General features: G+C 40.6%; 1 protein-coding gene across 7 annotated transcripts in view; it reads right to left on the bottom strand.

Annotated features, from left to right (window-relative positions):
- cadm1a (cell adhesion molecule 1a) overlaps nt 1–27,719 on the bottom strand; it is a 441,164-nt gene that overhangs the window by 24,843 nt on the left and 388,602 nt on the right. For 3 of the 7 annotated variants that reach the window (XM_022676027.2, XM_022676028.2, XM_022676029.2), the window contains 2 exons: nt 19,807–19,887; nt 2,955–2,987 (listed from right to left, as the gene is read on the bottom strand). The exons of 2 other annotated variants lie outside the window; for them this stretch is intronic. In XM_022676027.2, the coding sequence (XP_022531748.1) occupies nt 2,955–2,987; nt 19,807–19,887 (114 nt within the window). The remainder of the gene's footprint in view (nt 1–2,954; nt 2,988–19,806; nt 19,888–27,719) is intronic. 2 more of the 7 variants (XM_022676030.2, XM_022676031.2) reach the window with 1 other exon arrangement.

Genomic DNA, 27,719 nt, shown 5'->3' with positions numbered 1-27,719 from the left:
TTCTGAAGACCTGGGAATTGTGCTTAGATTATTCTGCGGTTTCCAGTAATTCCGAGCGATACATCAGTGCCAGGACCGTCTAACAACGCAAGGTTAACACTGCCCTCGTGACATGGTATTTAGAAAGGCAGTGAACTGTACCACAGCTCAATTAAAGAGCCTGGCTCCAGCTACTTTATTCGCCATCCATATTCAGGCCTGGACCGTGTTTACTGTTCAAAGACATCACTTCTGCATTATGCATGGGTACAAGAACACTTCTCACCTTGTATTACTGTTTGTTTTTGTAACCCCACACATACAAATGTTGACATGAATGGAAAAATAAATGCGGCTCTCCATATTGAACAGTTTCAGCGAAAGCACCAGAATCAGGAGAATCATCTGTGTGCGCGCACGTGTGTGTTTGTAGAAGGGTGTGCAAAGAAAAAGGTGCAACGTGAAATAATGTGTTTATTAAATTACCTAAGGCATGTCATCAAGCAGAAAGACGACATGATTGCAGACTATTATTGAATCCTTTTGTACTAAAATCTTAGCCGTTTACACAAGCGTTTGATGCTGCGAGGGAAGATAAATAGAGCCGTGATGAAAATGAAAAAGATTCTGCCGGTATTGCAAAATATAACAAAGCCTGTTAGCTATGCAAATGGAATCCTTTGGGTTGTGATTTGCGCACAGCGCCAGAATACTGAGGTACGGTGCCATCTGCGTTCGGCTAGCGAAGGGAGGTCCTCCTTCATTTTTCTCGGCAAAAAAGCAGCCATTTGGACATCATCTAAATTCATGAAAAATGATTGCAGGCAGATTAGGAGAGTGTGATGGGGAGCAGCATGAGGACTCGCGAGGCACACTGTCAACAAGGACTTAGCGACTCATGCAGGAAGATGATGGATATGTGATTTGGCCTGGAATTACCAGGTGACTGCTCCCATTAGAGCTCCTAGACTGAGCTTCTGGCCGAGCGGGAGGGGTCAGCCAGAGTGACCGGTGGACGAGGACATGTACAAGACAGACAGAACAGAACAAACCAAACCAAGGCGGAATAGACGCAGCCAGACAGCTGGACGGACGGTCGCACAGGATTTCATCATTTCAGACATTTCAGCTGCTTGTGTGCAATGAAACAGTAATGCAACGGATGTGCTTGAGTCACTTGTGCACATCATATCCAAATAAATGAAATGGTATACTGTATATTACATCAACAATCCATTAAATCCATAAAGTTTCCTGAATTTACACAGTAACTGTGGGTGAAATACACTGGTGGACAAAAAATACTTTACAATTCACAATGTCTTAGTATTTCTGGCCTTCTGTTCTGTTCCCAGTCCTGGACTTTAAGATTTGTTCATGACAGCTGACATAAACCTATTTATCACTGCAGTCAAACATTTGTAATCCAAAAAGAGCAAAAATAGGATGGTAATGGATGGTAATACTCTCTGTAATGCATTTCCACTACACATGACAATCTAGGAATGTTAAATACGCATCAGGCCTTTCTCTTTAATCGCCCTCACAACTCCCAATTTATATAGGTGTGAGCGTTTCGTAGCATCCCCTAAGTTAATACTTCATGACCAATTAACATACTGCAGTCCCACGACTTTTGGCATGTGAGTGTACATGAGGGTTTATTCCAACAAACCTTGTAACTGTTTCTCAGGTAAAAAAAAAACACCATAACTGTCTGATACAGCTTCCATGATCTTTGTGTGACGCTTTTGGACAAAGCCTTTTTTAAATCTGTCTATGTAGGTTTATGTCAGTTGTCATTAATGCATCTTCATGAACAACACTGGCCTTTACCACTGTTACTACTACTAGAACTGCTAAAATGAAAGCATATCTCATACATCATATCAATTTACCCAATTTAACAAAAGATGTTCCGTGGCTGTGTTGGAATATGTTTGGAGAAGATCCAAAGAATCCATCGACTATGCAGTCAATTGTGTGCAATTTCAACTTAACTTCAGGTTCTTCAGGACTAGAGAATTAAATATTCATAATTAATTTTAATGCCTACATTTCGCTTAATAAACTGTGCAGCTTAAACTGTCTGTCTTATTGGGCTGTTAAATCCCTTTTTTTTTTTTTTTTTTCTAAGTATAAGCTTCAAAATACCTGAATTTAAGTAAGTAAGAAATGAGGAGTTGATGCTGCAGTTGGTCTGCAGGTTTAGGTTCAGCAACAGTATGTGCTGAAAGAATGAGGTCAGCTGACTACCTGAATATACTGAATGTACACCAGGTTATTCCATCAATGGCACGGCCATATTCCAAGATGACAATGTCAGGATTGATGGGGCTGGAACTGTGAAAGAGTGGAGTCCAGATTTTAACCTCATTGACAATCTTTGGGATGTGCTGAAGAAGACTTGTGCAGTGGTCAGACTCTACCATAATTAATACAAGATCTTGGTGAAAAATTAATGCAACACTGGGTTGAAATAAATCTTGTGACATTGTTGAGGCTAATTGAAACAATGCCATAGTGAATGCGTGCAGCAACCAAAACTAAAGGCAGTCCAACTAAATATTAGAGTGTGTGACCTTTTTTTGGTGGTAACTACCAGCTTTTTATTTTATTCCTGTAAAATAATTTTAATGTGTAGTACGGCTTCGATAAAGTGTTTTTTTCTTAAAATTGGGTTCTGAAACCTGAAAAAAGTTACTAGGCCAGTTTAAACAACTGCTGAATCATAATCCCCACTGTGGGCTTATGATAATCATTTATGATAGTTACATGAGACTGGCTTCTGTCACTCAAAGTTTGTTTATGTCCCAATAAGATCTCTCTCGACTCAAGTAAATTCACTGCATTACTGTGTTTTTCAGTGTGTCTCCTGCTTGCACTAAGCGGTGCTCTGAGATCAGCATGGCATGCAGAGCCAGACATGCTGGGCTTAAGTAGACAAGGAGAAGAAGGAGGGAGAGGGTACCAACCGTGAGCAGCGGGTTCAGTGCTGGGCGCAGCGTCTAAGCACACGAGGAGAGGAGGTGCGGTGGGCAGAGGAACGGTGGCGGAAGGAGGAGGAGGAGGAAGGGAACAGGAAGTGTGTCATGCAAAAGAAAAAAAAGGGAGAAAACGGAAGGGAGGGGGAAAAATGGAAAACAATAAACAAGCATTTAAAGACAATTACACACACAACCAATAAACACCTTGCAACAAGCTTTGGGAGGAAATAAAGAAAAAAAAACAACTAAAACAAACCCAAACAACCCAAGAAAAAAACAAAAAGCCCAAACAGCAGTACAGATAAAACCCATCATACATCAAAGTAAATAGAGCATCACCACACCACAGGCAGCATAAGCTAACACACACATACACACACTGCACACAGTACACTCTGTTTTCTGGAAAAAATAGAGCTGCACTTTCCTGTAGGCTCACAACTGAAAAGACTGAAATGGACACACAGCAGCAGCAGCATGGTGGTGTAGACTGTTCAGTATGTGGCTGTATCTGTGATAATACTGTTCAAATCAATATACTGTCACTGTCACTCAGGAACCTTGTATCTTCAATTGAACAACTTCACATGAGAAAGAAAATCCTTTATGCAAAGTCATTTTGGAGCTTTTTTCTGGACTATTTATGATTAACAACATGAACTTGTGTCCATATACCTTTGGTCATTAAAATTTATTTTCAAAAAACTATTATTGAAATTTCATATTTTTGGCCTTTTTACTCTCTGAAAAAAAAAAAAAGCAAAAAAAAAATCTTATTTATCCAATCTTTACCATTACATATCAGTTCAACCTGTGATATATTGTGACTGAAGTACAAATGTACACAAAGCAACGTGACACAATGTAAAGATCAACTGTTATATTATTCAATTTTAAGTCCAAACTTGACTAATAAAGGTGAAAAATAAGAGAAAAAAATGAAGATACAAGTTTTTTTGTGTTATAAAAGCAACATGCATTAACATGCAACTATTATGTTGCCCGTACCAGACTATAAATGCATGAGGACAACATTAAAAAACATTTTGTATAATACAAAATCGTATGTCTGTACAACTTTACAATAAAAAAATTGAAATATCAAGTACTAGTAAAACCAATTACTTGACTTAAAAAAAATATTTTAGCACATAAATAGATATGGAAACTAATAACTTGTTGCTTGTCAAGTTGCTTGTAAACACATTCATAAATACAGTTAAACTTCCAATCTTGCTGGTTATGCATCATACACACTGTTTTTATATATAATACACAAATTACTAACTGCTTATATATATATATATATATATATATATATATATATATATATATATATATATATATATATCATTACTGTAATATATTTCTACACCACTCTACACCAAAATGTGTTTCATGACAAGTAGACCCATAGCATATATAAGGTATACTGTACACCGTTTCCCTAGTTATATATGGTCGTTACTAAATTATACATCTTAAGATTAAAACACCTAGAGATGTGGAGCTCTCAGAGCTATTACTCTCAGAGCTCTCCCTTTCAGCTTGCCTCTGAGTGCTGCTTCTCTCCTCAGCACGTGTTAATGATGTACTCTGAAATGTGGAGGCACACATGCGAGCGGAGGAGCCCTCATCCCAGTGCATTACCTTAGGGCAGAGCACACTTCAAACAGACCAGGAAAGCTTCTCTGCAATGCAGAGGTGCTTGTTATGGGGTAGAAAAAACATTAGAGATGTCAATCGTTGTCAGAGCATCAGATACGCTTTGGCCTTGAATCATAACCGAACATTCCCCTGCTGCCTCCCCTATAAGATTAGACTGAATCTGCTCCTAATCCAGTTGCTGTATTTGATGGTGCAGGTGCGGTTTACCGCTTCTCTCACTGTTTACGAGAGCTGGTCAGAAAAAGAGATGGATGGTTAGTATCCCTAGCACACCTTGCTGGGGGGGGTAGAGGAAGGTGGTGTGTTTCCTGCATCCGGAGATGAAAGGCGGCAGACGGCACATTTTTCAGGGACTCGCCCGCTTGCCAATCAAAGCAGTCTGGAATGCAACACGGCTCCTCGTGCTGTATCAAAGCATGTGTCACTGAGCGGGAGAAAGCGAGCGGCGTGCTCACGCGACGCAGCTGTGCCTCGGAACGAGGGGCCGAATTAATGGTGCGTTCAGATGGTCCTCGTAAACTCATGCATTTCTAAAACTACCACAATGAAGTTGCACTCAAACGGCTGCCAAAGTCATAAATACGAGAAGTAAACTCACAAGATACGTGATAAGTTTTCACTTGCCAGCACTTTTTATGAAAGTGAATTCAGTCGAAAAAACAGTCAAGCAAGTGGGGAAAACGTATGCCTATTGAAAAGACACTATGTATACGAAATACAAAAGCACTGGGAAATTTATTTATTATTTATTATTTTTTTTTTTTTAAATTAAGGTTAATTTTTTGTTTGTTGGTTTGTTTGTGTTTTGTGCCATATCAGCAACATAATGGCTATTTTATGACATGGACAATGTTCGTGACTTAAGCATCACAGACTTCATCAATTCATCAATCAATTAGTTTCTTCATACGAAGAACTTCCAGAAAATTAAGTATTTAAGCTGGTGGAATTTTTTTTTTTTTTAAATAGTTCTTTTATATTTGTAACCATATAAAATGTATTTCTGATGGTTAAAAGTGCAGGGCAGTCTACTAAGATGTGTTATTAAAGAAGGCTATCAATAAATACATCATCCTGTCTCCACTATCCAATGAAGACTTGCTTTTTATTAGAGTTTGGAGCATTGCTGTGACGATTTGGTTGCATTCAAGAAAGAGATTTAGGGTGTTGGGTTGGGATGTTGGATGATCACCACCTCCTCACCTCACTCCCAACTAACAAAACTGGTGACAAACTGGGGCTTTATACCCCCCTTTAGCCTTGAATTAGGTAAAAATACCAATAGGTTCATACGCGTCTGCTCCATACAGCCCTATTCTAGTTTAGACTGGTTATTAACTACCATTTCCGATCAGTTATATATGGCTTCTAATTACAGCATCTAAAATCTAAAGTTTTCTGACTTGACCCTTTTTTAGACCTGAATTATGATCCAGTGACGGAAAAAATAAAATAAAATAAGTTGTAGTGCTGACATGTCCTAATGTCTACGTTTTTTTTTTTTGGTCCAGTGCAGTGGGCAGGGCTAAGACACCGTTTCATTGGCTGGTTTATGACCTTTTTTTAGGATTTGTACGATCATGAAATTTGAACATAGCAATGTCCAGTCCTGGATAAATTTTGGAAAAATAAAAACACCCATAAATTTTGGAAAACTCATGGATATATTTGATTATTATTATATATTTGAATTACTTTTTATTTTTGTTTATCGAATGAGAAAATATGAAAAAAAAAAAATATATATATATATATATATATAATGATTTAAGAATTTATTTTAAATTAGCTAGCTGCTACTCTGACTGGAGTAGCATTACAAATGTAAATTTAATGCTGTCTATCTTCATTCAGACAAATATAAGGCATAGCTGTGCAGAAATATTTTATTCAGTTAGTAAAATGTGTGATATTTCAAGGTTTTTCATCCATTTTAGGTAAGATGAAGGCCAAATATAATCAGTTTTTACATTAACTTTTGTTTTATTGTCCATGTCTGTACTGATCTTTTAAAGATCGAATAGTCATAAGAATTTGCAGTGAATGCATTAAAAAGACATGGAAATTTATTGGTTAAAAAAAAGGTATGAACCCTGTTTTCTGATGGTCTTAATAAGTGTTCTGTGCAACTAAACATATTATAAAAGGCGCAGGTTCTGAAAGGGTTTAGCCACGCTCCTTTTTTTTTTGCTGAATATCTAAATAGAAATACAAACAATTCTGTCTGCTGAACAAATACAAATCCAGACAGCAGTGTTTCTGAACAGGCCTGCTTTCTGCAGGGTCTGTCTTCTCCCTGAGCTTTCAGAAGTTCTGTGCTCGCTCACAACGCTGGGACCCAAAAGCACCGGCTCCACTGGCGCCCTCTGCTTTAGGGCCTAGGGTTCAGAAACCTTCAGTTGACAGCAGGAGACCCAGATCAATACATCCTTTTAGGTCTCAAAATTAAAGTCCTCTCCTCCATTCACTGTTGCCCATAGGCACTACAGTACATAATGGTTGGAAGAGCTCTCTGGTGCACCACTGCACTCTTACAAAAGAAAAGGTTCTTTGTAGCAGTACCACACGTAGGAGGTTCTCTACTAGCATTTTAGCAAAATACACTTTCTCAGGCTCAGGCTCTCTGTGTATCTCTGTAAGCTTGGCATTATGAGAGAGCCTAAAACAACCATCACTCAAGGTTTTATCTATTGAAGGAGAAAGGCTGTTCTATATCTATGGGTAAGGAATACATTTTTTAGCATACTAGGTCAGGGGTTCTCGACCTTTTCTACCTTACGGCCCACCTGTTTACAACTTGAAAGCCTCAAGGCCCCCCTAATAATAATAAAAATAATAATAAAATATCTAAAAAAAAAAAAGAGAGTATAATAAACTCTTGCTACCATAACTTACAACCCTAAATGGTGATTTAGGCTTTCCAAACATAGTACATGAACTTCTTAATGGAAACATGCGCTAATATTGTGCTTCTTTTGTATTTTTACCTTTAAATATACAGGATAGCACAACTCGACAGAACATCTGATGACTCGGCTCGCCATGTGGGCGTATCCGTGACATATATATATATTTTTTTTTATTCAAATGAAGCAACAGGTATAGTCAATCATAAGTTTAAGATTTTTAATCAACCTCACTGTGATCTATAGTTCTATAAATCCGTTTTCAGCTTCTCCTCGGTGGTTGAAAGGCAGCTGTTCTGTGTGTGAGAGGCTCATATGTGTGTGTGAAGTCGCAGCTCTGAACTTTTAGCCGGAGAGCGGGGTTGCGCTTATGCAGCCGCTCTCTCTATTTAAATGAATAGGATGTGCTGTGCTGGTGGACGGGGAGAGGATGCGTCTTTCTTGCGGGCGCGCCGCACTAACACTTAAATTAGATTTTAAGTCGCGGCCCACAAAATATCCGCGAGTTTGAGGCCCCCTGATTTAAAGTGCTCACTACAGACTACTGTCTCCCTCTGAGGATGAGCCTGCAGACCCTTAGAGGGTGCTTTGCGGCCCACCGGTTGAGAAACCCTGTACTAGGTTATGCTAAAAAAAAAAAAAAAAAGAATCATAAAAAACAAGTGCTCATAATGTATTTGTCTGCTAAACACTGACACAAACACAAAGTTCAAACCCCATAAGTTGCATGAAATGAACTGAAAAATTCTGGGCCAATAGTTATTAACTTAGGAGTAGCATCTCTTTACTCTATGGCCTATAGAATCAGAAGATTGAACATTCATGCAAAATTTATGACTAATATGCAAAAAGGTCTATGATTCCAAAATTACTGGCGCAATCAACCAAACAACTGATGCTGAAGCTAAATTTGTTACCATCCCTTTGAGAAAAAGTCAGAATATCTGATCATCGATGGTAGTGGGCTCTACTTTGAGAAAAACGTAATTGTTAACACTAAAGTCAGCAAAAAGGATTAAGATCATGTTTGTACGTTGTTATAAGTCTATAATGTTGTTACAGGTCTAATCCGGCATGTGTAAGAGTGTCCTGTAGGTGAGTAAAGGTATGTCAAAACATCAATGTGTCCTGTAAATGTGGCTAAGGTCCTGAGAGTTGAGCTGTCAAGGTGAAGTAATGTATACATACACTGGAACAGAGACAGAAAATATCATACTAATTGAGTAATAAAAAAAATCATACAAATATTAGAGTACAAAAATAGTCATTAGTTGCAGCTTTAAACACTGCAGAATCCTTATTATCCTTATCTTAAGTTAAAAAAGTATCTGCTAATTTCCCCTACTATAAATCCAAATATTTCTGGATACCCCATATAATAAAGAATGACCCATTTAGCTACTTTTAAGTTCTAATTTGTACCTATTGCTGACACACTGCTAATGTGCAAGTGCACACATACAGCTTGTCGAGTGCCTGTAGAAAAATATTGCTCATAGAATAGGAGGATCCTCTGAAAAAGGTAAATAAAAACCTATTGGCACCATCCTCAATGCCAAGGGTGCACTAAAGAAAAGAGTTGGGTTGAGTTGTGAATGAGGTGGCGTGGTGATCATCCAACATCCTGACCTCACTTCTGCTTTTGATACTCCAGAATCTATTAGACAGCAAATCTTCTCAGGACAGTAGAAAGAGTTGCTCCACCAAAAGCAGGATGAACTCCTATTACCCTTGATTTAGGAAGAAACACTGAATGAGGAGTTGTCCCAGTATCCCTGTTCATACAGTGTTTATAGTGCCCACATGAGGGCCATTGACATTAATTCAGTGTCCGTGTGAGGACTCCTACACACAGTAGATGCATTTTCAGTTTAGTACAGAACCTTTCAAAAGACACTTATAAAAACGTCAATCAAATGTAAACATAATAAAGTGGTTCTTTAGCAATTTAATGTTTTGCTAGAAGTGAATGTCCAAGCCAAGCACCATTTAAGAACCCTTATAAAGCCTTTATAAAGAGTGCAGAGTTCAATGCCAAGGTAAGGTCTTTTGAACCTACTCCAGTCCAAGAAAACTGCAAGAGTGCTGCGAGCCTTTGTCTTGATGTCTTCTGCAAACCATTGCACCTGCAATCATTCCGGCTATTACTCACACGATCAATGCCTCTTTAACATCTGGTGTGTTCCCGACTGCTTTTAAACAAGCACAGGTCACACCACTGCTTAAAAAGCCTTCTCTCAACCCCGCCCAGGTTGATAACTACAGACCGGTCTCACTACTGCCTTTTCTTTCTAAAACATTAGAAAGAGCAGCTCTCAATCAAGTCTCTGGCTTCCTCACCCAAAATGACCTCCTGGACCAGAATCAATCTGGTTTCAAGAAAGGGCACTCTACTGAGACGGCTCTGTTGTCTGTGACAGAAGCGTTAAAAACTGCTAGAGCTGCAGGACAGTCCTCATTCTGCTGGACCTCTCGGCTGCTTTCGACACAGTCAACCATGACTTCCTCCTAACTATACTCTCGAACATGGGGATCTCAGACAATGCGCTGTCATGGTTCAGATCGTACCTCACTGGGCGCTCGTTCAGGGTGTCATGGCAAGGACGGCTGTCCCCAGCCCACTCGTTACCCACTGGGGTTCCCCAGGGTTCGGTACTGGGACCTCTTCTCAATATACACCACCTCTCTAGGTCGGGTTATCCGCTCACATGGTTTTTCCTACCACTGCTTTGCTGACGACACTCAGCTATACCTGTCGTTCTCACCAGATGATCACTCAATCTCTGCACGAATATCACAGTGTCTCTCAGACATATCCGCATGGATGAAGGAACATCACCTCCAACTAAACCTCTCAAAGACTGAACTTCTGGTCATACCAGCAAAACCTTCTATTCAACACAACTTTGCCATAACCATCGACTCTCTCTCTCTCTCACCGTCAAAGGTTGCTAGGAACCTGGGTGTCATGGTTGATGACCAGCTTCTCTTCACGCACCATGTAGCCTCAGTTGCTCGATCCTGCCGCTTTGCGCTTTACAACACCGGAAAAATTCGACCGTTTCTGACGCAACAGGCCACCCAACTCCTGGTACAAGCTGTGGTAATCTCACGCCTCGACTACTGCAATGCCGTACTAACTGGCCTCCCGGCCTGTGTAGTAAAACCACTACAGATGATTCAGAATGCAGCAGCACGTTTGGTCTTCAACCAACCAAAACGGGCACATGTCACTCCGCTGCTCATTGAGCTCCACTGGCTACCGGTTGCTGCTCACATCAAATTCAAAGTGCTTACAATCGCCTACAAGGTGATGACAGTACAGGCTCCTTCCTACCTGCACTCTCTCCTGAAGGCTTACGCTACCTCCCGGCCGCTGCGCTCCTCCAATGAACGTCGCCTCGCTTTGCCAAACACTCACACAAAGCAATCCAGACTGTTCTCATACAGAGTTTCCCAATGGTGGAACAAACTACCTTCCACTACCAGATCAGGAGAATCTCTCGCTATCTTTAAGAAACTCCTGAAGACACAACTCTTCAAAGAGCACTTACTCTCCTAACACCTCTAACACACTAACTACTTCTAACCTCATCTCCTTCTTCCTCTTCTCTACTCCTCTATCCCATTATTTCCCTCTGACCTCCTTAAGGCCCTATCTATAGATGCTTTATTTTTAACTTCTATTATTTTTGTACTTAACCTCTTCTATTATTTGCACTTCAATATTGTAAGTCGCTTTGGACAAAAGCGTCTGCCAAATGTAATGTAATGTAATGTAATGTAATGTAATGTAATGATGTGAACTCTAGCTCTACTAATGGAGATTACCTTTTTGCAAAAGTAGAAAGCAGAGTGGTTATCAAAGATGAACAGCTGGAGCTTTTGAACGCATGCTTGGAACACTCCAGGCAAACAGTTCAAGGACAGCGTCTTGAAATAAAGTGAGAACATGCGAACGGGGGGTGGGGAGCATTGTGGGGAGTGATCAAAATGAAGAATAATATCTTTGGGTTATTGTTTGACGCTAAGAGGAAAGAGGAAGACTCCCACCCCTTTCGTGCTGTGAGCTGAGATTTCCATCAGCGCGATGGTTTAGAGCAGACATCTCCAGAACAGGCGGAGGGAGGTGGAGGAGCTGGAGGGGACGTGATGGAGCAGGCCTGGTTATTTACTGCAGCTGTGGGACAGGAGAAATATGTGGGATCTGCTCCAAAATAAGTATTACAATCTACTACTTGTCCTCCAACCCCTCAATCATCGAAGGGGGTCCCTGGGAGCCTGCTAAACCCATTACTGATAAAGGCAGCAGGGGCAGGAGCCCATCAATACATCTGCTGATGAGCAATGGCTATCCCGCCTCGTGCTCGGCCCCCTTTTGTCTCAGCCTGGGTCACCTGAGGCGCTGTCCTTGCTGACATCAGCAGCTGATATCAGCAGACATGACGGTGGGCACATGGCACCGTGGCTAATTGCGATAGTTTTGCATGCGGCCGGAAAACGTGCCGGAGCGCGTGTCCGGTGCCCAGGGGAAGGGCACAAGTGCTGAAAGTCAGCAATAGACTATGAGAAAGCTTAATGCGCGCACACACACAGAAATATATCATGAGAAACATAGGGGTGACTGAATTAGGACAAAACGTGCTTAAAGAAAACAACAACTGCAAAAAGAAATGTAGGGAATTGTAAGAAAGCAGCACTATATATGAGCCATTCTCACGAGAGTAAACAAGCCAGTACTTTTTAACCAGGAAACTTTAAATTGGCTTTAAAGCTGGCTAAATAAAGAAGGAACAAAATGGGTAAATAAAACTGAGAAGGTATACAGGCACAAGAGTATATCTAAGAATGCATAGCCTGAAGCCATAGATCAAATTTGGCAGCCGTGTCTTAAAAGCCGTGGCAGTGGCAAAATGAATGGAGGTCTATAGGGGGGGGGGGGGGGGGAAACAGCAAACAAAAAAACAAAGAGTAACTGAAATGAGCAATACAGCACTTTAAACTATCCCAGCCCTCAGCTTCACACTTTAGTATTGATAAATTTAGCTTGAAAAGTCTACAAGGCAGTCCACAAGGTCAAAATAGGACAGAGGTAGACTATCAGAACTATAAAAAAGAAAAAAAAAAGAAAAGAAAAACAACATTAAATTGTGAACCAATACCTGAAACTTCATAACACGTTGGGGTGTTTTGGCCTTTAAAAGATTGTAGGAGTAGAGTAGAGCAGTTTGGAGAAATGACCACAGCTGAGAAATATAGTTGGAGGAAAGGATGAAAAAATGAAAAGACAGATGAGATTGACAGAGCAATATCTGTCCGAAAGTTATAGCAACGTGAGCTCTGGCAGCCTGATGCTTCAAACCAGTCTAATACACTCTTATAAATAAAGGTGCACAAGGTTTTCTTTGGAGCTATGCCATAATCCCCTACTTAATCTATTCTGACAGCCTTTTGTTAAGTTTACAGAACCTCTATATAATGTAAAGTACCTATATGAATATAGTAACACTCTGTTAAAATACTTGTAATATGCCAGCAGTTCCTCCAGTCTATGCTATTTATTAAAAGTATTAGTAATAAAGCACTGCTGTTATCTAAATGCATTTACTGACATTACCTGTACTATTTGATAGTGCTATATATGAATAAATTGTACGCACATAAATACATAAATAATTTTACGCACTTCTAAACATATACTGCCATCTCATGCCAAAAGTCATTATGCCAAAAACAGTATGTGAACTGAACTCATGAGCAGTTACCTCAGGGGATTACATGTGTACAGGGAGTACCTCCTAGAACAATCTAACAAAATATAGAATATTGTTGTATTTCAAATAAATAAAGCTATTTAAAGCCACAAAAGTGATGTTAATTTTACTTCGAATCACTTCAAGTTTTAGAAGGCATTTTAGACAGAGTTTCATGCAACTATGCTTCTTCAAACGTGTATTTGGGTGAGCATAACAACAAGTTAGGTGAGTTTATAAAAAAAAAAAAAACAACTTTGATTTATATAAATGCATTTGAAACAAGTAAAATAGCCAAACTTCAAATCATAAGAAATCGTGTAATAGCTAAAACATTCAGAGACAGGCGGTTGCTGAAGAATCCCAGACATCTCCAGTCACCTCCCCTGTATGCTTTGCAAGTAGCTGCAAAACCCAATATTTTAACATCTTTGAAGCAAAGCTTGATCTGTATCTCACAGGATGCTTCACTCTTTACAGCAATCTGCTGGATTTACGGAAAACAATTTCAGCCTTTTTTTACTGCAGTTTTTTTATTTATTTATCGTTTTATAGTGGATGTTTTCCTAGAACCTAGCATCCCAGCCAGGAAGCATTTAGCTGCCTTTATGTCTAAGAGTGTAGTTGTAGCTCAGGAGCCAGAGCTGGAAGCAGCTAAATGATGAAATAATAATAAGTCAGTGGAGAAACAGAAAGCTGGCTTTGCCAAGACAACTTAATTAAAAGAGTTCCTCCACTACTCTACTATAAATGTGGCTTCGCTGATAAATGGTCCTGGGGTATTGATTCTGGAACGGTGAACAAAGCAGGAGCTGAGGCATGTTGCTTTGAATCGACCAATGCTCCAGCAGATATGGACACTCCCCCACGCCTGCGTCTGCTCTGTGCCTCATTGGCACTCACTGTCCAGGGGCATGCAACGTCCCACCTAATGGGTCAACCCTGCCTGCTGCTTTAATGAAGTGCAGATTGCAGCAAACTCACGGCTGCACTGTAAACAAGCCCAGGTGCCGGAGCAAAAACACACACCAAAAAAAAAGCCGCTAGCAATCACCTGCCGGATCATGTGACTCATGTGACTGCTGAGGGAAGGCATGTTTGATTGTCTGCGCACCGGCATGCGGTTGAGCGAGGCTGGATGCCCCTTTTCCCTTTTATGCGAGCGCTCGTGTGTGTATGTGTGTTTACTCGGCTGATTCGGGCAAGGTTTGCTGATTACCGGCGGGCCCGCCTTTATGACTCCCATCTCCGCTAAGCCATCATAGCGCGCCATCATGGCCCCATAACAATACAGCTCCATATAAAAAAGACTTATTGGAAGCATTTCTGTGTTTGCATGATGCTAAGTGCAATAAATTCCAGGGGATGCTCTCGGTGCGCTGTGTATCACGCCACTGCAGTTGTTGTTTTCCCAGTGGTAATGCAATTGACCTTTAGTGAATTAGCCTTTTCTTTGCCAGCGAGCCATCCTTCTCTGTCCGCACGCTACTCCGCAGCAGGGATCAGACAGCCAGAGAAATGGACTTCTATCTTGCTTGCAAGTGCCTGTGCAGGGCAATTCATTTGCTCAATTCCAAAATCAGTTTACCAGATGGTGTTTATGCCATTTAAGTCCTGACGAAGGCGGTTTTCCCCCCTCACTCGTCTTCTTCTGTGCTTTTTTTTTTGTTGCTGTTTTTTATTTTTTTTGAAGGCTGAAATGAATTGGTTGCCAACTCTGTTTATGGCCTTTCATCAATTAAAAACAGTGGCACAGCAAATTTAATTCAGCGGCATTTTTATTAGTGAGGGAGAACGTTCCATTAATGAAATTTCTGCTGCGCATTTCACAATAACCATCGCCGCTCTTGTTGTTTTTCTATTTTTTTAAGGGGTTTGTTTTCCACAAACCACTCTAGTCATCCAACAAATTGCTTTTTAGGAGTAGGTTTAGGAATACACTTGTCATCTTCCATGACAGCATGATTGCCAAGGTCATCAGTCAGCCACTGTACTTGCGAGAAACAGAGCAAGAAATAAAATACAGCAGCAGCTGCGCAACAGATGAACAGGGATGAGGCAGCACTGCTGCATGTGTGTGTGTTAGTGTGTGTGTGAGTGCATTTCACCTCTGTGGCACTCTCCATAGTAGCTCTGAACTAGAAATTATGGTCAGTAATAACAAAGCCAGCTCGCACTACAGATAAAACACAATGGCCTGAGAGCGGAGGAAGGGGAAACCGGGGCATCTGTGAACAGAAAGCGAAGTTAAAGCTGGAGTCTGAAGTCAGACTGTTCTCACTGGAGCTGAAAGCCCGATATTTGACAGAGAGAGAAAAAGAGAATGAGAGAAAGAGAAGGGAGCAAGGATAGGGGAAGGAGAGGGAGTGATAGAGAACAGATAGAATGTGGTACAGGAGAAGACAATGACTAAGTGTGAGAGGGGCAGAAAAAGACAGCAAAGGCAAAGGGAACAGTAAAGGGAAAGTGAGAGATGGGGAGGAAGACGAAGCACAGGACAAGGACAGAAAAGAGCAGCAGAAGAATGAGCCTTGGGTACAGAGACAAAGAGATGGGGTGAATAAGAGACAGACTGAGAAGTTGGCCTGATTCTGCAGGATATAGGAGAAGAAGAGAAGGTGTCTGAGCTGTAGTGAATAAAAGAAAGAAAGAAAGAAAGAAAGAAAGGCACTATGCGCTATCTTTGATCAAATTTGCAAAAGCTTTTTCGGGGGGAGGAAAAAAGCACTAAAAAAAAAAATCAATAAACATCCGTTTCTGAGCTGTGTTTAGCAGGGGGAAAAAATAGGCAACACAAATAGCAATGAATGACATCGGTCCACGTTTTGTATGGCGCCCAGCAAAGCCCCTCCATTTAGCCATTTATTTTTCGGTGTAAATGGCAATTTAGTCATCTCTAAATGTCACCTCCTGAAGCTGCAGAGCACTTTAGCCCTGTGTTAGGGCTTTAATAGATTTTTTAAAAGTGCAGTATAGCCCATTCCATTTCTCTCATAGCCAGTTTATCAAAAATGTATTAAATTTCTAAGTGGCCTCCACCTCAGCGGACTGATAAATTCATTTGGTGTTCCTGATCTATACGCATCCCCTGAACGGATAAATGAAATCAGCTGCCGGAGAGCAGGGGCCGCCGCGCCGCAGCGAAATACACAGGTATAATAGGATGCACTTAAAGGTAAAAGCAAGAATGGAAGCTCATCCAGAAGACTTATGGATTTGCGCCGTTAGGGCTGGGGAAACTCTATACGAGGCGAAGGCCTGCCTCGCGTAATTCCGTGCAAATACACCAATGCGATCGTTATTGAATAATATATAATCTATGGGGCGCCGCCGACGCAGACACCGTTTGCAAAGCTTTTTTCTGGACTAGAAGGATGGATAAAGTAGGTAGTACCATTAGCCAATGACCGAGGGGGTTTCGTTAATGCCGCGGAGAGGGCGTGTCTAATCAGCATGCGTCAGCGTACTTTCATTAAACGCAATCATGCAGCCTAATCAAGCCTGATTCTTTCTCTTTTTTTTTTTCTTTGCTTTTACAGATTTGCTCAAATCATCATTCGCACAAGTCACTCCGCGACTTTGATTGCACTCGTAGCTGAGGGCTGTTCTGCTTCGGCTCAAAAATACACAAAAAAAATAATAGGAGCGAGCCACGTCTCAGCCATACCGATTATGCGATGTGTTTCTGTGTAATATAAAGAACTGCCTTGAGGAACACTGAAAAAATGGAGAGCAAAATGATCTCACTTGCTCGCTTCAAAACCATAATTGTTAGAGGCAGCAAATCACATCAGTGGCTATTTTAGAGTTTGAAGCCAGCAGCAACATTGAATTTGCTTTCTATTATGGAAAGCATTATTAGCTTGCTGTGATCTTTGAGAATGAGGGACAGGGAGCTGTGGCTTAGGAGAGTCGCATGATCATTCGTATGACTGACACTGATGCTCCTCCAATGAGAAGCAGGGCAAGAGATGATGGTTCCAGAAACGCAGTTAAAGTAAGTGCAGTTAAATCAACAGGCTGTATGCTGAAAGAGCTGGGCTACTTTATTGCTGGCAGTAATGTCTAAAACTCTCAACCTGCAGTGATAATGGGGCTGGCGGGAAATTAAACTGAATTATTATACTGAACCTTAAATATGAATATAGATATGAACAGAGCCTTCTGTCCCTACTCTAAATGTTTACTTATCTATATTCGTGCATGTTCTCTAAAAGCCTATAGATACGGTCAGAAAAGCTCCAAAGTACCACTGGAAGGCATGGTGGTGGTGGTGCTAGAGCCATTTACACTGCTGCCTTTTTACTTCTTTTTTATAAGATTTGGACACTATCCCAACCTCCGCCTCCACCATCATACTGCTTAACATCCATTACAGCGTAAAAGATGCACAGAAATGGAAATATTCCTTTTTGAAAATAAAGGAAGTATAAATGACCCTTAAGAGTGATGAAGAGTTTCAATTCCTGATAGAAGTTTTACATTTAATCATATAGAATTGTAAACACGCAGGCCATTTTCTTTGCTAATACACATTCTAATATGTTTAATAAATAAATTAAATAAATGCAAGCATTTTTCAGCTTTTGTCAGATTAATCAGGAATGTACAGCACTTTAATGTGCAAATAAAACAATACATACACCATCATATCTTTTGTTTTATTACAGTTTGCTAAAAGAACTTGTGTAAACAGCTGTGTGTCCATCTCAGTATCTTCTCAGTTGCTCCACATAAACAGCTCCAGTTTTAGCTCTAGTATTAGCTGACATTCAGTGGCAGATTTCTTAATTAATTTCTGAAATCAATCCTGAAAAGCACAGTACAGATTCTTACATAATAGTTTATATGTAAAGACTGGTGGCAAACAGTATTTTGTACTGATTTTGATGTATTGTATTGTGTTTAAACCCTTACCACTATATAGCAGTGTTGCACTCTATTGCTAGATCATAAAACTTTATTTTTACAGGTTTTTTGTCAATACACAGACTTGCTTCCTATTACAGATGAAAACCACAATATCACTTAACATTCATTTATTTATTTTTTGAAATGTGCTTAGTTTGGAGAGTGAAAATGATTTTTATTTTTAAAATACATTCCAGTTTTCGTCTTGTTAAACCTGTATATTTTTAAGTAAAAAAAAAATCTGTTCATAAGACATATACAGTGTGTATGCAAATATGAAGAACATGCTGTTTAATCATTTTAAACTTTTAATAACTAAACACCTTCAGACAGTCTGTACCTGTTTTAAGTTGAGTGTTTTTTGTTTTTTACCTTTTCCCTTTTTATTTTAATTTTAAGTATTTTGTCTTTTTATTTATCTTATTTTATGTTTTAGCTTTTAGCCTTTTATTTTATTTATTTTTAATTATTTCATCTTTTTTATTTATTCTATTACTGGTTTTACCTTTGGCCTTTTACCTTTTTTCATTTTTTTTCATCCTTTTATTTTTATATATATTTTAAACTTATTATTATTATTATTATTATTTATTTTATTTTCATCATTTACTTTTTTATAAATATGGTGATATTTTCATTCTTTATTTCTTTAATTGTGTTTTTAATTTATTATTCTAATTATTTATATTTTTGTTTTATTGCATTACAGTTTAGCCTATTTGCATATTCTTTTATTCAGATTTTTTTTATGTGTTCTTAATTAAATCTTATATTGTTTGCTTGCTTATATTCTTTTAGTTTAAACATATTTTTCAATCCCTTTAATTTTGTAAATGCTCGACTGCATTGAAAATGAGGGGTACCCTCAATGTTATATGTTAATGTTATATAATTGCAACTATAATATATAATATACTATAATAATTAAGATTCAGTCCATTTTTCCCCTTGGCCCTGACCAGGATAACTCCACCATCATAAAATCCTTCAAGTCCTTGGCATGAAATGTGAAAGAGACCTGGAACAGCTCTCTGCTTACCCATAAAATACACGGTATAACTGGATGTAATTCAGCGACAAAAGGAAGCATGAAAACCCATATATATAAAAGAAAAACAAGAGCATGAGACTGTGTCTAACCCCGACCAGACAGGACTGTCATTGTCACCCCTCAGGAAACACAAAGGGGGGTTCTGTAATCCTGGCTGCAGACAGGCTGGGATACAGGTCCAGATCCTGATAAGATTAGCCTGCTAAAGGAGCGAGCAGAGCTAAAAATTTGAGAGGAGCGTGTTGGCTGCTGGCTGTGACACGCGGTGCTGGCGGTCCTGCGAGAGGCCGGCACCGGCCGGGACACATATGGGAGCAGCAGCCACTCATTATCAGCAAGAGAATCTTATCAGGACTGACTAGCTACCGGCAGTCCTCTCTCTCTCTCTATCTATCTCTTTCCCTCTCTTTCTCTCTCTCTCTTACAAACACATACACTCTCACAAACATAAACACACTCTCTCTCGCAAACACTGACACACACACACACACACACAGGTTGGCGATCGGGCGGGCGATCTGGCGAACGGACAGGCGGAGGTCATACTGTACCTTGGGTGATGCCTGGGAGGGAGGTGGTGGTGTACATGGTGGTAGTGGCTGTTGTGGGTATAGGGGTAGTGGTGAGGGCATCTGGATGAGAAAACACAACACAAAAACATGACATAAGGGGAAATAACAAAATGGAACAAAAACAAAAGCAACGTAATCATGGCATGTAGCAGTGCAGGTGTTCATCTACTGTATCTACTGTAGACTGATCCCTATAGTCTGCTGCTACATGGTGTTACGTTCAATTAAATTTATTCTGAGTGAACTATGCTTCATTCCTCATTCAACACCTGGTTGCAATGACAGGAATGACACTGTCGTTCTCAAAAAAGACTACCTAAGCAAGTATCTCATCTTAAAATAATCTCATCTAGTCAATATAACGCAGTATTTCTCACTATGTTGTTGTGAGCATTTGTATAATGATGATTATATGTATGACGTTTATATATGTATGACTAGCAAATTGCTAGCTGTAGGTGATTTTATAAAACTGGCATTTATGTTGAGTGTTACAAGAGCTGAATAACCATATGTCAACTTTTCATCCTATTTTGTTGGGGGGGAAACAATGTATTCTTTCTTCTTATTTTAAATGAAGATTTTTTTTTATTCTAAAACTTTAAAATGTGTTTTGTTTTGACTTTTGACAAATATTTCTTCATTGATAAAGGAACATATAATAGTGAAGACAAAAAAAAACTATTTCTCCCAAATAGGAGAAATGTTTGATGTACAGTTATTTATTGGTAGAGCTCAATTAAATTCTTATCATTTCACTTGTAAAACTGACTAGAAATTAGGTTCACTGTAGAAAACTTTTAGATGCCCATCGAATTTAATACAACTGAATTGAATTTAATTTACTTTCTCTTTAATGTAACTTTATGCATAACAATGATATTAATCTTTACTTTACCTCTTCAAGGTTAAGGTTCACATAGCATGTCATCATTTACATATTTCAGTCTATATTAAATAATTCTAAAATTGCTAAAAACAGATAAGAATTTCAACTACGGATATTATTTTTACCAGCAAACTTCTACCAATGCCCTGTAATGAACATCAGTCAGTGACAGTTGCTGTAAATAGTGTATACTGTGAAAATCACACCACCATTATTGAAACATTTTCTACTTCGATATTTATTGATACTATTAGGGTAAGATTTATGGTTTAGGTTAAGGTTAGGATTAGGCTGTTTCGTTAGATTTAATGTTGTATTAGCAAGTATGTACTAAGTTGAATTAGAAGGTTTATGTTAGAATTCATGGAAAATTGATTAGATTCACCTTTAATTCATTTGCATGTAATATACATTAAATTCTACATTACTCAAACATTGGTTAAGTGAGCATCTGTGGCATCTATATTGAACCATCCAAATAAAGATACAACAACCTCATAGTGAGAAATGTAGCTCTGCTGTTCTGTATGTAGATTAATGTATGTGTACCGTCTCTAACTGATCGTAGTGCAATTAATCTCAAGGCAACACATCCTGTCTCTCAGCAGGCAGGGAACATATGATGTATTTATGCTAAATATGTGTTTAAGAGATGTCGTAAGAGATGTTCGTATTGTATTTAATGTGAATCTAAAGATGTTGTCAGAAATTAATTTAGAATATTATGATGTATGCTAAAATGTGAGCTTGAAAGAATGAGCAAAGCCAAAAGCAAACATAATAAAGAAAGAAACAGATTTAAAAAAATGAAAAGATAAATGATATGTAATAGGGATAGGAAAAATAAATAAATAAATAAAAAAGTGAAAAGACATGAAGACATGGACACCTGTAACACCAAATGATGGCCATTTTGCAGAAATTAAAATGACCCCACGCTTCTTTATTATGTAGGTATGTAGTATTTAGTATTAAGCTGGTGTTTTGCATGCAGTGTTGGTGACAGCTGGAGTCCAGAGGCAGGTAGTTTTGGCAGTGGGGGAGGGGGGGGGGGGGATTGTTATTACTGAGAAGACCTGGGGCAGTGCTAGCGGTGATAGCCTTAGCTATCATGCTGACTGTCTCCACTAGTCACTTGAACCAATCAGAAGTCAGGAATTTGTCACCCAGAGATGAAGAACAGGCGAGCGGTAATGAAATAAGTGATGGAATAAGTGAAAAGCAATGGGAGGTGCAGGTGAGGGAGGTAGGTGGATGGATGGGTGATGAGAGGGAAAGGGTGGAGGACTGGTGTCTGTGGACCACCAGTTTTGGGAAGAGTGTATGTATGTATTTGTGTGTGTGTGTGTGTGTGTGTGTGTGTGTGTGTTTAGGAGGGGGTGGGGAAAAGGGAGGAGGGGAGAGGGGTTTGCCGCTGAGATAACAGGCGTGAAAAGTGACGCGGGCAGTGCCACTGTTTGTGCCCAGTGCGTCCAGACAGATACCACTGTGTTAACATCTGTGGTGAGGGAAATTGGCTGGCTGTCTCCCTTCCCCGCTTTGTTGTCTGCACTCCATCAAAAAGAGCTCGGCGGGAGCCCAGGAACACTTCCCCTCGCTAATGATAAAACATCCAGGAGGAGGGAACGCAGCCAGAGCCGGCAAGGAACGCGGGGAGAGAGAGAAAGAAAGAGAAAGAACGACAGAAAGAAGAGAAAGAGACAGAGAGAGAAGGCAAGCTGCAGAGTTGCCTCTATATCCCCACATATGGCGCCATCCGCAAAGGCTGAGAAAATGGCAGCCGCTGCCTGTCTTGCAGCACACGCACCTCAGACAGGGCTTCTTCTGCACCAGCCGGACTTATTAGAGCGAGAAGAGATAAAAGAGGGAATCTCTGAGAGAGGAGGAAATCTCGCCCAAGTTAACACCAGCATGTTTACAGTGGCTGTGGAATGAAAGCTTTACAGTTTACAGTTAATAGATGAGTTAATAGCTGTGTATTAACAGGATTGATTAATTATTGAACCAACGTTTATTCCAGTCACCATGTATTACTAGACCTGATCCAACAAATTACAAGCAATGATCTGAAGAGCAAACGCGCTCACAGTCTATTTGTTCTCTTTAAGCGAACGCATAAAGACGTCTGCGTAGCGATTTGATCTTCCTCCCACTCGCTACAACAAAGAACAATGGAATCAAATGGAGAGCAGTGTGACAGAGCAGGAGAGGTACTTTCACACACATTACTGTTTGACATTCCAATAAAAAACGGCTTTTGTAAATCACAGGTTACCAGATGTAGGTTGTTATCTGGCTCCAATTACAGCGATTCTTCTGCAAAAAGGGCAACTTTTCAGCTGCGAATCTATGCTAATTGCATTATTTAAACATTAGCAGAGGTTCCATAACCACACCTGAAATGAAATGTACGAATTAGCCATGTGGAGACGGGAATTAATCATTAGATCAGCCCATGTACTGGAAATGACATTAGTTTAAATGGCCACGATCGTGGCATAGTTACTGAATTTATATCATGTAAAGTGTTTCTGATGAAAGATGTATTTATTGCTGTGGATATTCATAAATGTATGTGTTCCCAGAGTAAACATGTAACACACTGCTGTGCAAAGGTTTATTTAACAGTCTTTATTCTAAGCCAATAAACTTTATTCAACAACTTATTCAATAAGTGAAAAAAACGCACTACTTGAGCATTATTCGTCTAAAAACAAGATGTCCGACTTAAGTTGACTGTAACTTCTAATTGTAACTGATGCTGTTAAACAACTTTTTCAGATAACATGGAACCATGTTAATAGGATTGATTGATCATTGAACCAATGTTGTAAATGTTGTACTTGTTATGTTATGGTGTAAATGTAAATGTAGTTTAATACAAATCACAATATTTACTGTGTGTAGGGAAAAAAAAAGCCTTATTGACCTAAGCACATCATTTAAAACCATTATTGGCAATAACTGTGATCATTATCATCCACTGTGCTGTCCACTGTTGGTGGTAATGCCTTCTGTGATATATTCCTGATACACGTGTGTCGCTGTGAATCAAGGAATGTTAAATGCCAGCGCAATTTGGAGGATGGATTTTCCCATCCATCTGGCACCCCAAAATCAGGTCTTGCTTTTTTTTCCGCTTTACGGCATCTTGCAATAAGCTTGCTAACCAGCGTTCCACATCACTCACAAGATAACACCTCGCAACTTATACAGGTGTGGACTTTTTCATGTGCTAAACTGAAGTAACAATTCATGACACAAACATGGCTGTCATGTTGCTGCAAATGCAAACAATCAATAAAGTAGTAATAGCTTTAAAGTATTAATAACACAGCTTCATTGTTGCAAAGCACCAACTTGAGTATTAATAGCAATTGTGGAGAATCTTAAGCCTATTAAATGTAAATATAAGTAAATGAATGAGTATGAATGCGAGTTACATGGCAGATCAGTGAGTTGTTTTTTTTTTCTTCCAGCTATTCCATGAATTTGTTCAAATCCACCAGCAGCAGCACATCTTTTCATGTGCCCACAACTTTCATACAGTACAGTATGTGCACCAAAACTGGGTTTATAGTACTGATATCAGTAATTCCAAACATTCAAATGGGATCACAAGCCTAGAGACACACCTTTATCCTCACCTCACCACCCCTTCTTTCAACATCAGAACATCAGGAATAAAACAAACCCTGCTCTCCAACATGCCTACAAAGGGTGTTGGATTTTGGCTCAAAAGAGCTTGAGAGAACCTGCATCAGCACCAGACGAACTGCGGTGCTGATTTCCGCGAGCCTTTGTGTTAATGCTTTTAAATAATACGTGGGCAGCCGAAGCAAAGCTTCTTCATACTGTATGAACTGTGCGGCAGGCGGGTAAATAAATAAATAAATAAAACACGAAGCCTGACTGACTGACTGACTGACAGAAGCACAGGGAGCCAGCTGAATGGCTAAGCATGTGTCTGGTGTGGTGCGCTGCATGCTTAAGACCAATCTCAGCCTCAGTGGTGGGCCAACTTAATTGGCTCTATCCTGTTACGAACTGTGAATGCCCAGCAGATGTTTGGGATCAACGGTGTCAATAGCTCATTAAAAACTTGGCAGTGCGAAAGGGATAGTTGCGCCGTGTTCCTTCGCACGCAGGTCTATGTAAATGTTTAGCCACGTCTCTTTTAGCGAATCAAACCGACACAGGAGCGGATCGAAAAGTTCAGAGCTTATTGCCATTCAAACAGTGGGTGCTCTCCTGCCGTGTCACGCCGGCGTGTGTTTATCACGGCACATTATGAATCATCGCAGCGGGCCGAGGTGTGTGGCATGTGGAGCAGGCTCATTAAACCCAGGCCACTGCAAAACTGCCAGTTTCGCCAATTCCCCAGATGTACGCATGCTAGCTGGTGCTGGGAGGAGAGCTCATAATGCTGCATTTCGGGCTGTCTCTTACTCCCCCTCTCCTATCTCTCTTTTTCTCCTATCTCTCTCTCTCCCTCTCTGGCTTCGTCTCACACTCTCTGCCTTCCCAGTGGGCCACTTGGTGAAAGGGCGCATCTTCTACCTGCAGATGCAGTCCGACGCATGCATAAGCAGAAAGGCAAGTGGATAGGGAGGGCGCTGAGAAGCGGGAAGAGATCAGGGGTTTTAATGGCTGTGCTATTTCCCGGAACGTGGGGGGATTCTTAACGGCGAGCAGCCGTTGAGGAATTGAGCGTATAAGAAGAGGAGGAAAAGTGCATACGGAAGTAACAAGAGTGATTAGCGGAGGCAGCTCAGAGCTGTTGATTTGCCCACTAGCGACCTTCTGTTGTTAGGTAGCTTTGCATGTTTGTTCAAGGAGGGCTTCTGCTCGCACTAGCAAAACCGGCAGGGGGGAGGAGTAAGAGGAGAGGAGGGAGCTAATCCTGGCAAATATTGCAATGGTACTGATGCTCCAGGGCTATAAACACTAAAGAAACCTTCGTGGCCCTCCTCTTCGTTCTCTCTTGCACACACAAATGTGTGTTACCCCTAAAAAAAAGGAAAAAAGAAAACAAGCCTGTTTGGATCAGCGCGCTTCCCAATGCCAGAGACAGATAGAGGCATATGCAGCCACATTCGTCCCATCTGTTTTGGGAAAATAGAGAGACGTTACATCAATAAGTGCCAAAAGCAGCGCATTTGCCTAGGTATGGTGAGTAAAATTCAATTAGCTGCGTGCATTCCTCGCGCCTTCATGAATCAATGCGAGAGGGAGAGAGGTGAGTGAATGGTGTAAAAGAACACTAAGTACAGTCAAATCCGGCATTGGCAGGACCCCCGGAGTGATTGACTCCAATTAAAGGCTAATGAAGGGAGGGCTGAGGAGTCCGCCCCCGTTAATGATTCTGGCAGATAGAGTGAGATGGATGTGGAGCAGAGAGACTCCTGTGGTTGGGTGAGAGACACAGAGAGAGAGATGAAGAGAGAGAGAGGTGGGATGGGGCCAAAAAACATGCTTCACAAAAAAGCAGCGCCCGCCCAAATCTGCCGGCTGCACATGGTGACAGAAGATTGATGGGTCCCCTCAGGCCTATTAAGAGACAAGCCTATGACAACGCTAATGATGAAAGAACAGAGAGCGCCGGCGCTCCAACTCATTCCATGACAATCAGGAGCAGAGTTTACACCGGGTTTACACGTTATAGAGAGTATTTACAGGTGGGTTGCATCAGTGGGTCGGGCGGAGGCAATCAAGTGAGCCGCACTGTGAGCGATCCAGTCATGCAGTCCTCATTCCGCTCCTGTTTTTCTCGAAGAGACAGCTGGTTCATCTCTGCCAATGGTATGATATGCCTACTGGAGTATAACAGTTGACATTAGGATCCAGGCAAGGTACACACATCCCTTTCCTGCCTTTCAAAAGAGGCTTATTGTGGCGGCAGCTTAAAGGCGATGGCAGAAGAACATAGTTACACGACATTCATCGTAATGAATTACGGTTAGGAACACCAGGACTTCACTGTAGCACAGGAAGTCATTTGATGAACGGTGATGATGTCAAGCAGCTTTGGCTAAGTACAAATGCTCTTGCTTCACTGATACTAAGGTTCAGACACATTGACACGCGCAGCATTTACAATGCATTGTCATTTCCGTCACCCAAAAGGCTTCCAGGAGAGTTTTACATTGCAGAGTTGGACGGAACAACATTTGCATTTTCAGCTGGGTGACTTTTTGAGAGGCAAACTACTGAAGCCGTGTTTGACAGCAGGCAAATTTATCGGCAAAATCTGACTTTTAAATGCGAGCGCCACGACTACGACAAATTGCGAGAGGAAATATCGGCAGCTCGAATGTAATGAAAGTGCGCGGGGCCTTAAGAATGGAAGGAGAGTGTCGAGTGGGGGGAATTTACGGCTTCATTATAATGACACAGTGATGGGATTTGGCCCGCTGTGGCAGGACTGCAGATCTTTTGTGTTTTCGTTTTCTTTTCCTTTTTTTTTTTTTTTTTTTCTTACTCCTGCAGATGTTGAGCTTGCTCGACTGAGCCTGGCTGCTTGGGACTAGTGTGTACTGCTGGGAGTACTGCTGTTCTCGCCTGCCTGGAATTAGACATGTGTTGTTGAGTACGTGGGACAATTAGCTCCCTCAAGTCGTCGTCGGCATGTCACAAAACAAGGCCCTTTATCAATCACAGCACAATTTGCTGCTGTGGCATGAGAAACAGAGGAAAAACAACAACAACAACAAAAAAAAAAAAACAGGCTTGTGGCTGAGGGCCCGGGAATCTGGTTTGTACCCAGACAAATATCTCTTTATGCATCCTGGCATTTACGGCGGCATATGGAGCGATTTCTTTGTAAAGGGCCTAGGCCAAGGCTGCATTGTAACCTGTAATCCACACCAACATTGCGAAATCCAGCTCCTCTGGAGTTAGGCCGGGACTCGAATGCGCTGGAAGCATGCAAGCAGAAGAGGCGGCTGGATGCCAGGGTTAGCGTGCTAAGCACGGGTGAAGGAGTGTGTTGCGGTGATCGATT

Source organism: Astyanax mexicanus, chromosome 17 (assembly GCF_023375975.1).
Source record: "Astyanax mexicanus isolate ESR-SI-001 chromosome 17, AstMex3_surface, whole genome shotgun sequence".
Taxonomy (NCBI): domain Eukaryota; kingdom Metazoa; phylum Chordata; class Actinopteri; order Characiformes; family Acestrorhamphidae; genus Astyanax; species Astyanax mexicanus.
Note: the sequence above shows the minus strand (reverse complement) of the source record. Positions and strands in the feature narration are given on the sequence as shown.